The sequence below is a fragment of the Leuresthes tenuis genome, unplaced genomic scaffold (assembly GCF_036924035.1).
Source record: "Leuresthes tenuis unplaced genomic scaffold, fLeuTen1.0.hap1 SCAF_3, whole genome shotgun sequence".
Taxonomy (NCBI): Eukaryota; Metazoa; Chordata; class Actinopteri; order Atheriniformes; family Atherinopsidae; genus Leuresthes; species Leuresthes tenuis.
Window position 1 is genome coordinate 24,926,275 of NW_027325357.1, and position 10,747 is coordinate 24,937,021.

The 10,747-nt window shown below is 40.6% G+C and overlaps 2 protein-coding genes across 3 annotated transcripts in view; both read right to left on the bottom strand.

Moving 5' to 3' along the window:
• The window catches only part of arpc4l (actin related protein 2/3 complex, subunit 4, like), a 238,842-nt gene that overhangs the window by 33,573 nt on the left and 194,522 nt on the right, over positions 1-10,747 (bottom strand). The gene's annotated exons all lie outside the window — the stretch shown is intronic.
• On the bottom strand, positions 181-6,782 carry rae1 (ribonucleic acid export 1). 2 transcript variants are annotated; one of them, XM_072382728.1, is made up of 13 exons: positions 6,670-6,782; positions 5,946-6,066; positions 5,735-5,839; positions 5,036-5,128; positions 4,867-4,953; positions 4,697-4,783; positions 4,317-4,388; positions 4,113-4,220; positions 3,851-3,957; positions 3,654-3,729; positions 1,279-1,473; positions 1,114-1,199; positions 181-571 (listed from the first exon to the last, which is right to left on the bottom strand). In XM_072382728.1, coding segments are annotated over exons 2-13 (1,107 nt in total). In that variant the 5' UTR covers positions 6,036-6,066; positions 6,670-6,782; the 3' UTR covers positions 181-570. The 2 variants fall into 2 exon arrangements, with proteins under 2 accessions (XP_072238829.1, XP_072238828.1); XM_072382727.1 differs by lacking the exon at positions 181-571 and having other exon boundaries at positions 1,110-1,199.

Sequence of the window (10,747 nt, forward strand, 5' to 3'; positions counted from 1 at the left end):
ATGTTGTTCAGAGTTTGAATGTATGATTCTAAAGTCAAGGGACCTACGAGGAAAAATAAACAGCTGAAATATGGGACAAGTGTTCGTAGAAGATGTTTTTGCATGCACAATACAGTTCTGTTAATCTGGTTGATTTTAAACCTTCTTCCTCCCTTAAAATGGAATAAACATGGTCATGTCTAAGAGTATGCACTTATTTATTTTACATCCCAGTTTCTTCATGGAGCTATACCATAAGTAACAGCAAACCACAAAAAAATGACGAGCCTTTGGAAAGGTGTTTGGAAAAAAAACAAAAAAAGAACTAGACACATAAAAATAATCCAAACAACAAGATGAATCACAAAAAAGCCCTCCCTTTCTGTGATGACCTCTAAGACCAACTGTCATGCAGCTGTCATCAACGGCAGGTTGGGCAGGCCCCTTTGATTGGTCCATGCACAGTGCGCAGCGCCACGGCATTGGTCCGGGTGTTTGCCGAAAGGAAGGAGTCTGTCTCGAGCGCATACACACACTAAAGCAGCAGGTCTTCTGCATTTCCTCACAAGAGATGCGACATGGCACGATGAATCTGGAGACAGGAGGGAGCAGTCAGTAACAAAGCTTCAAGGTTTTGTTTCTTTATTTTCTCAATGTCCATTTTGCACAGCAGTCGAAAAGCAGCGCTTACAAATCAATGGCTGAATTGTGCAGTTCATTGATTTCATAGAAGTAATATTCTACTCATTGTCCATAATTTAATATATAACTTAAGCTTTAAATACGTTCTCATGCCACTGAATGTTACAAAGTATCTCTACTACTCACACAGCAGACTTCCTCTCCTATATTTCTGATTTAACAGGTGCAAAGGCTGCTTGTACACATCGTTCCAGCAGAAACCACAAAAGCCTTTAACCAAGTCTAACAAGTCTGTGTCCAACTATTGCCATACAGCAGATTAAGTGATGTGGCAATGCTAAGTTTTGAATCACGTCATTATCCTCACTGCCTACAATCCCTCATTCCCTCTAAAGTCCTCAGAGACAGTCACAGGCGGATTGAGGAAATGGGGCAGCCCCATCCGGTAACCACGGTCTCCAGGGCAACGGACAGTGGCTGCCCTTCTCTCACCATTTCTTGTTCCGAGGCTTCAGCTCCTCGGCAGCGTTCCTCAGAAAGATGTAGTTCTTTTTCTGCGGGTTGTAGTACTCGTGCCCCTGAAAGACGCAGGGTTCAAAATTAAATTACTTCATAAACAAGCATGGTAAACATCTGCGATGAGTTTCTACCTCATACCTTCGACCAGTCGTAACTGGAAGCATATGCAAATATGTTTCCATTGTGGTTGAAGCAGCAAGCTGTAATGGGCTGGTCGAGCTGCTCCGAGGTCTTCAACTTAGTGCGGGCGTCTTTGTCCCAGAAGCTGAAGCGTCCATCTGAGCCCACAGTGGCCAGTGTGCCATGGACAGGATGGAAGGAGATGGCATTCACCTGACGGGAGGAGAAAAAAGGATTGGTTGGTTGGTAAAACGCAGTAAGATGTATTGGAAAAATCGGTGAAAAGACACAATGACACCAATGGAACTGAAAATGGTAGAGATCAGAAATCGGACTGAAATATAACGAAATAATCCATCATTCAATGGATTAAAAAGCGACATTATGCTGACTGGAACCAAGAATGCAAACTCTTGGTCACATAACTGAGAGAAAACATTAATAGTTTGGTGCGCACATCTCCTCCGTACAAGATCATTTTACCTGTATACATGGGATGAGATACAAGTCATTTCAAAGAATCATTTGCAGTCTGATACAGAACTTCCCATGTCTTCAACAAGGATACCCATTTTCCATTATACATAAAAACAAGCAAATGTGGCACTGGTTGTAGGAGTTAAAATAGATATATCTAATAAAAGACCAGTAAATAATAATACATTTTATTTGTATTGCACTTAATATTTTAGCAGTAGGCTTTCTAAAAAAGGTGAGTTTTTAGGTCACGTTTAAAAGCCTCTGCAGTATGTGGGGCCCTCAGATGGTCGGGGAGGGTGTTCCACAGCCTCGGAGCTGCATGAGGAGGTCATTTTGGTCAACTCACAGCACGGGGGGGGGGGGGGGGGGGGGCTTTTGATTGTCCGTGTTTCACTTTGATCTTTACTTTGATATTCAGGTCTAAAACATACTTGTTGGTGAAGTAAAGTCTAATTTATATCTGTTAGCAGCTGCTCTCAACCACTGTGGACGTTTGTAAAGCTTCAACAATAAAATAGGGCAATAAATGCTGTGTTTACCTTTAAATTTTGCAGAGTTGTGGCTTAGTTTTTTGTACAATTGTTGTTGCTGTTGTGCTGCCGCTGCACTTGATCTATATTCAACAGACTTTTATTCAATGTGCCTTCCTTCTGATAAAACTCAAAGGTTATCCAGGCGTGTATCATGGTGCACTGTTGGTCTTTTGCAGAGATCTTCTGCATTCACCTCACCATCAGGGACCAACTACAATTTCCCTTTGGGATAAATAGAGCATTTTTTCTTTTCATTTTCATCTCCCTGCTAGATGAGCGCGGACTGATGTGTTACTGAAATACTGTCCAGACTTTGCTGACTCAGCGGTGTCATGGTGCGCACCCACCAACATTTACAATGTCGCATTAGACTATGTAAAACCTGATTCGACATTATTTTAGGCGTAGAATCAGGGTGAGGGATGCAACGGTACTCTGTAAAATATTGAACCATTCGGTCCACTATGCACGGGACAATACACCCTTATGGACTGCGGGTTTTCGGTTTTGCAATTCAATTTGTGTTGATGCTTTACAGGCCACTGTGTGCCTGTTCAGGCAGGTGAAAAGCCCTCCCCGCAAGACGGAAGTTAATGTCCAATCACTGTTGTGCCTCCACCTACGCACCCGAAAGCGGAAAAAAGGAAAACAAAGAGGCATGGCCAGCACTAGCGGAGGAGTTGAGAGCAGTGGTGGACTAGCCATCGGGAGCACCAGGACATTTCCTGGAGGCCTGGCCGCCGAACTGGCCCGCTCAGCCATTGCCGATGGTCGGTGAGCTGTCTCGTGGGGGCTGGTCTCTGGTCTGGACGGCTGGGCTAACAGAGTCTAACAGCGAGTAATGTTCCTTTAGTTAGACTAATTTACGTTGCAGCTTGCATTAAAAGGGCGATGTTTGTGTGCTGCGACTAATGGTGCGTTCAAGTTGTACAACAATGTCGGAATTTCTGAGCTCCGAGTCAGAATTTTAATTTTACCATTTGAAAGTTGTGTTTAGTAACTGTTAACTTGAAAGTGTTATATTATTCAGTACACCAGTGATACTGGTATATTTACAGTTTTTGATGACAAGCAAAAATAAAATTGTTCTCTTTACGCACAAAACACGTACCGAAACTGAACCAAAACCGTGGCCCAAAAACCGAGATACGGACCGTACTGTGGGTTTCTTGTACCGTTGCACCCCTAATCAGGGCACTGACCATTTAAATGATAGAATACATTCAATCCAGGGGTTGGCACACAGATATAATGATTTCTTTAATGTTAATAATTGGTTAATCTTTGACTAACTAGTAGGCTTTTTATGTGTTGTAAGTAAAATCTCCTTTAATGGCACAAAATACACTTTTTTTTTTTTTTTAGAACTGAACAACTTACAGCATAGATGTCCTGTGGAGTGGTTGTGTTGGTTCCATTGGATCTGTGGCACTTGAAGGTGAAGTTGTCTTTGGCTCTGAAAAGAATCCCGGAATATATTCATAACCTCACTTTCCTAAGCGAACTAAAAGGAAGAACATTTTTAACCATAATCCAAAAGCATTTTCCAATCACCAAAAAGCAGTGGATAAACTCACGGGTTGGGAGGATTGATGTAGTGGATCGCCACTCGGCCCTCAATGCTTCCAAGTGCAAAACCTGTAGGTTTGTTCTGCTTGTCCTTGAATATGGCAACACAGCGGTGCTGTGGGATAAGAGCAGGGCAATACATCGATTATATATCATGGGCATCGAATAAATCTGGTTTAAATAAAACCAAAACAGTGAATAAGATGAAGCATTTACAACTTAACATGTGGGAGGGATAAAAAGAAAATAATTCAAGGGAGAAAATCCCACTTGATGTTTGAGAGGAGAGTCTATTCTGCGAAACTCAGAAGGCTGATTCTCCAGCTGGTACACTATAAGGCCTCTCTCAGCTGTGGCAACCACTGCCATAGGGTACACCTTTAGGAAGGGGAAAAATGACAAAAGCATTCAGTTAGCAATAAATAATCTATGCAACTGGTAAAATTCATGTTGTACTTGTCAAAGGGTACTTACGACATCTGCACAGTAGCATCTCTCTGGCATCTGCAGAGACATCATGGGATTCGGAGAGCGCGTGTCCCAGAACTAATGAGAAAAACAGAAAGGCTGTCATGTTTCCTAGTGTTTATAGCAGAACATTATACTGATATGCGAAATGATCGTGACTAAATGCAGGTGAAACGGAGACCGTGACAACATGTTGAAGCTGTGGAGTCCTGTCTCAGGGAACTATAAACTGATCTGATAAGAAATCTGATAAGAATTTAAATCCATGGTTCTGTCACTCAAACTGGGATCTTTGGATTATGTTTCGTAGTCTTGTCCTTCTCAGATGTTCAATGTTTACAATCCAAACGGATGTCTTTTCAAGCATTTAAAGATGAACGCCATACCTTCAGTGTTTTATCCCAACTGCCAGTCATGATGCAGCTGTAGTTTGGGGCTTTAATCCAGTGGATTGCTTTAATTGGACCATCGTGCTGCAAAGAGAAAGGATGGGAGGTCTGAGATGACGCCGACTCATGATAAATACGCAGCTGATCTGGGAGAAGTCCCTTCCAACCTGTGCAATCTGCATTGCTTGATTGCTGTTAAGATCCCACATCTTGGCTGTTTTGTCACACGAAGCGGTGAAGACTTTACTCCCATCCTAGTTAAGAAGAATATCACACTGTAGGTTTTTCTGCAACCTGACAGACAGCATCTAATCTACTTTGAATGATGTGACCTACATCGCTCCAGCAGGCATCCAGCACTGGGCCCGTGTGCATCTGTTGGGCTTTGGGGACAGTCTGTCCATTATCCTGCACCTCCCAACACCGAACCTGAAATCACATGATAAAACAGAGTGAAACTGTGAAAGTATGTGGGCACACTACACCACAGCCCCCGTAACTGGGTGTAAAATGGAACTAAAGACGGAAATGGCATTCCCATTCTGCATGCATCACAAAAGCATGGCTCTGTGATAAAGCCGTCATAACTGTCACCAGTTGAAAATGTTTGGAGCTTTATGCCGACAAATACCAAAAAAGAAACTCTATAAACTGTCATGGATCTCAGATTCTATAAGAAGCGTGACTGGAACAAAATTTCTCTTAAAACTGCCCCGCTCTCATCCCTTTCCATTCCGACAGTGGTGACCACGTCTAACTCCTTTGCCTTTTTTGTTCAACCTTTTGCTGGGAACCAATTTTAAAGGAGCCTATACATTTCAGTTCAATCACAATTTTCATTTACTTTTTTTGTTTTCAATCTTAATATTTCAAGTTAAGCATTTGCTAAGTTGTCCATTTAAATAAAGGGTTTACAGATTTAGTTTTTTTATATATTTTTTTATCATTACATTATGCGCAAAGTCTAAACTTTTTCCTTCTGACAGGACAGTTGTACTACGTACATCCATCATTACCACTGGATAAATAACTCACGTCGTTAGCCCAGGATCCTGCTATTAGGAAGTTTCCTGGCATGGTGTTGGGGCTGAAAGCCAGACAGCTGATGCTGTCATCTGGAGGTGAAGTCACTTCAACATCCTGTGGGATCATGTCAAACAAATACAACGATTAGCAACGTTTCAGCCAACACAACAATTCAAATAAGCCCCGTTATTTGATTTTCCCCCTCCAGTCTGTCATGTACCTTCATAGGATTATGGCTGTCTGTTGTTGCGTTTCCAAAGACACCAGTTCCTCCCGCTCCAAAACCCGAGTTTGTTCCAAACAAACTCATGGTGCATGAAAGTTCCTTCTAATGGGGTGCACTGAAGAGAGGAAAAGAGAACAATCGTGCATTTCTGATGAAAGTAGACCACAAAGATGACTGTCGTTTTCCAAAACAGTTGCTACACACCACCAACACCTAAATCGTACAAAAAGATTACCTCCCATAAAATTTGAGGACATTTCACTGAATAATAGCTCTGAGCACACGGAAGGCGTATACACACGCACGCGCGCACACACAGACAGACACACACAAACTCTCGCGCGCACAAACACACTTATCATTTTTAGAAACTGATAATCTTGCTTGGTTGGATATTCAGGTGTAAAATAGCTTTGAGCACCAACAGTAATACTAAACAACGGCATTAATGCGCAATTCGATAACGTATTTTACTAAAAAGCCTTTAAAGTGATAAATGAACTGTTTAACTGCGTCTCATATCTAAAACAGATTTGATTAAACGTACTCAAACAATTGCATGGGTTAGAAAATAAATACGACTAAACTAAACCGCTATCTGAAGATAGCTAACGTTAGCCAAATCGGACCCAAGCCTCTGGACTGAAAACATCTCAACACCCAGCGTTTCGGCTGCACCGTCAGCTGCACCGCCTCGAAACTAAATGTACATACATACCCAAGACGCGTCCGACTAACGCTGGAAGCTCACAGCGTTAAAGTTACAGAATTATGATATCGCACCGAAGAAGTGTGGCGCTTGTTTCACGAAGTGTGTCTGTCGCAGACTGATGACTTATTCTTCTTCTTGTTATGTTGTGTTTATTGGCGGTTAGCAAACTAGCTGAAAGACGCATTACCGCCACCGGCTGGACTGGAGTGTGAAGTGGGGAATGCGCGGGAAAAACCTACGGCAAAAGAAAACTTAATATGTGTTTATGTGTTTATGCATTTGGCAGAAGCTTTTATCCAAAACGACTTACATATGATATGTAATGGTAATAATGTATTAAAATACCTTAAAAGTCATTCTTTTATTCCGTCTTTAATAAATAAACTAAATGAGGTTTCCTTTTTGTCAGATTTGATTTACTGCAATAAAGTCTGAAGGAGCTTCGACAGCTTAGTTGAGTCAGGCACATTTTCCATTTGGGTGCTTGCATTATGCATTATGATGTGTAATGATAAAAATAAAACAATGCATGCAGAGTGTCATGACCCATTCTCAACCGAGTGATACAATTTTCTTTCAATTTTTTTTTTTACCTCTACCTCAAGTGCCAACATGCTTTTGCAAAAAGATGTGTCCCAGTTTTACTGCCATCCCATCATTCCTACTTCTTGAGCAACCTTGGTCTTTGGTGTTTGCCTCCCCAGAATGTCCACTTTCTTGTTCCCTCTCTCTCCAGCATGAGCAGGAACTCAGCGGGAGTGACTAAGTGCTGTGAACCCTTAATTATCATCATGTAGACAAGATGAGGAATATTTCATTAAAAAATCCTGTTCTAAATTATCTTCTGCTAGATTGTAAACACTCAAAAAAATTATCTTCTACCAGTTCGTAAACGCTCAAAAAGGTGTTCAGTTTACTCCAGCACAAGGGCCAGGTTTCAACGCAGTGTGTCACAGTGTTTGCCTGTGTAGTGCAACATCCAGATTAACCTCCTAGATAAAGTGGATACTTATAGCTGTTACTTAAAGTAGAATCACCTCATACAAAATTATATTTCACCATTTACAGCTGTGAATTCAGAAAGAAGCACTAAAAGGAAAATGCGGGTCTGTCTAAATCAAAGTAAAAGTATGAAGCCCCCCCCCTTTGCCGCAGAGTGCAAATCATTCGGCTATTATCTGAGTGATGTTACAGACATAAAAAAGTAAGAAACATCTTGTAGGGTTTTTTTCTAGAGGCTGGGGGAAGTGTTTATAGTGTGTATATTGTACAATATGTTGGCTATATGTAAAATTTTGAGATTAAAACTAAAAGGTGTCAGATAAATGTATTGCTTGACAGTGTTAGTCTTTAAAATGCACTGAATTATTTGTATGGAAAAGCAACATCACATAGAAAGCCCCATGTGAAGTGGAAATGTGGTTCTGACACTAATAATAACCATTTCTGTATTCTTTTTTAATTTACAGCCTAATATTTGAATCTGGAGCTGTAAAGAGTAGTACAAAAAATTTTAAAAACATTTTTAACTAAGTCTGGGGCACTGGTGTTTTTCAGCTGTAGTTTCTGTTATGTTTTTGAATGCATTTTATCTAGACTTTATCAGAAATTCTTTTCCATCCATAGAGATCCATAGAGAGTTATAAGCCTTACACCAGGGTGCACCATTGGCAAGCTGAACACCTCCCAACCCTCCAAGCAATAACTTTAACCTCTTAGTCACTGGTGCTTCAGCTTTAATTGGGGCCACCTGTTGAAGAAGCTTGAATACAAAATAAAAATCACATTGATCATTAATCAGGACAGGTGTATTAGATAAGGATGTCTTGTGGTGCAAGGTCAACATGAAGCCATTAATTAGTTTTTATAGTATAGGAAATCCTAAAAACCTGCTTTCAGTATTGCATTGTTGTAGTTCCATTGGGAGAAGAAAAAACTGAATATACTGCACTGGTTTTGAAAGCAAATGAATGTAATATGGTCTTTGAGTTGGATTAAGAGATACAGTAGCGTACATCCCGTTCTTTCAAAGTTGCAAACAAACATACAAACAAGAACTATGTGAGGTATGCAACTACTAAGTGACTAAGTATGAATCTTCTGACTACATGGTGATGTGACTGCAGTTTATAGACATGTTTAACTGTTTCTAATTAGAAGAAAAGTCACGAGACAGACTCTTTCCAGACGTCTCCCTCTAGATTCTTTCTGAAAAAGAAAAAGCTCTGCTGAAAACACAGAGCATGTTTCATCTTTAGAAACAAATCTGGATTCATAAATTATACAGACACCAAATGAGTTGGGTGAAGCCACTCTTTTTTATGAAAAAATAGAAAAAAAACACATAGAACAACATTCAAATCACTTTCGTATCACTCTACATATTTCTTTATTCCTTATTCACCTGCTGTTTTTGTGTGTGCACAGAGAGTGGAATACATTTTCTACTAATCTGTGCTCTAATAACATTTTGAGTGATTGTCACTGAGCATGAACTTACCAGTTGAAATGGTCACTCTTACAAGAGTAATAAGATTTACAAATGTTTGTGGCTGACTTGAAGGACTCTTCAAGTTTGTGTGAGTCTGCAGGGATGAGTCATGTAAAGTGGCCTGGGCTGTGATAAACATCTTTAAGCATCTGGTGTGCAATGCTAACGTGATTTCAATTTACAATGCCGGGTCTAAAAAAAAAAAGTTGGAACGCTGTGTAAAATGTCGCTAAAACAGAATGCAGTGATTTGCAAAATGCGTCGACCGATGTTTCATTCACAATAAAACATAGGAGGCTTATCAGATGTTAAGGTGAAACATTCTACTGTTACATGAAAAACATTAGTTTATCTTGAATTTGACCTGTTTGTCATATAACAACAGTCTGTAAACATCTGGGAACTGAAGAGACCAGTTGTTGGACCTTAAAGGGAGGAGTGTTGTCCCATCCTTGTCTGATATAGGATTCAAGCTGCCAAACAGTCCTGGGTCTTCTTTGCCATGTTTTGTTTTTCATGGCGCACAGAAATGTTTTCAGCTGGTGAAAGGTCTGGACAGCAGGCAGGTCAGCCCAGCATCTGAACTCTTCATTGATGAGGCCACAGTGTTATAATAGATACAGTATTTGGTTTAGTATTGTGTTTTTTTAAATGTGCGAGCCCTTCACCGAAAAACATGTGATCTAGACGGGAGCAGATGTTGCTCTCAAACGTGTTTTTACCTTTCACCACTGATGGAACCTTTTCAGATGTGCAAGTTGCCAATTCCATAGGCACCCAAAAGTACCCTCATACTATCAGATGCAGGCTTTTGAACTGAGAGCTGATAAAAAGCTGCATGATCCCTCTCCTCTGGAGTCCGGAGACTGCAGTATAAATTTCAAACAAGAAAGTCAAATTTCAAATTGTGTGACCACAGAACAGTTTCCCACTTTGCTTCAGTCCATTTCAAATGAGCTTTGATTTAGAGAAGATGCTAGCATGACGTGATTTCAATTGACAATGCCGGGTAAACCTTTAACCTGCATTTGTGGATGGCACAGTGAACTGTGTTCACAGACACTGACCTCTGAAAGTGTTCCTGAGCCCATGCAGTGATTTCCATGACACAATCAAACCTGTTTCTCATGCTGATTTTGCCTGAGGGCCCAAAGATCGTTCATCCAGTATTGACTTTCGGTCACCAGGTTCTCTGACTCTCTTGATGACCATGTTTTATATGTTGAGGAACAACAGTTTGAAAGTGCTCCACAATTGGTAGACACGTTGTTTTTTTTGCTGAATTACTAAACCTCTGCCATCTGAACTTCTAAAAACACTCTGTCTCTCTAATGTGTGTCTTTTATAAGAGCTGACAAGTTTCATGAAATAGTGAAGTGTCTCACTTATTGGTTTATATTTCCAAATCAGTCTGTCGATGTCTTTTTTGACACGAAACTGGATTGATATATTAAACACTTTGATTCCATTTAAGAGAGAATGTGTTGAATTTAAGAAACAGAAGCTTTTATGTAGTGATCCAGTCACCGCTCTCCTCGATCCTGAGGTAGGCGCGTAGATAATCTTTACCTGAATGCTGGACTCTTACGACTT

Excerpts from the sequence above, each read along its gene's own strand:
- rae1 (XM_072382727.1), bottom strand. The coding sequence starts at position 6,035 with ATGAGTTTGTTTGGAACAAACTCGGGTTTTGGAGCGGGAGGAACTGGT. Across the intron at positions 5,129-5,734 it reads CAGGATCCTGGGCTAACGAC|GTTCGGTGTTGGGAGGTGCA; the intron begins GTGAGTTATTTA and ends ATGTGATTTCAG. Across the intron at positions 3,730-3,850 it reads TACATCAATCCTCCCAACCC|AGCCAAAGACAACTTCACCT; the intron begins GTGAGTTTATCC and ends GATTCTTTTCAG.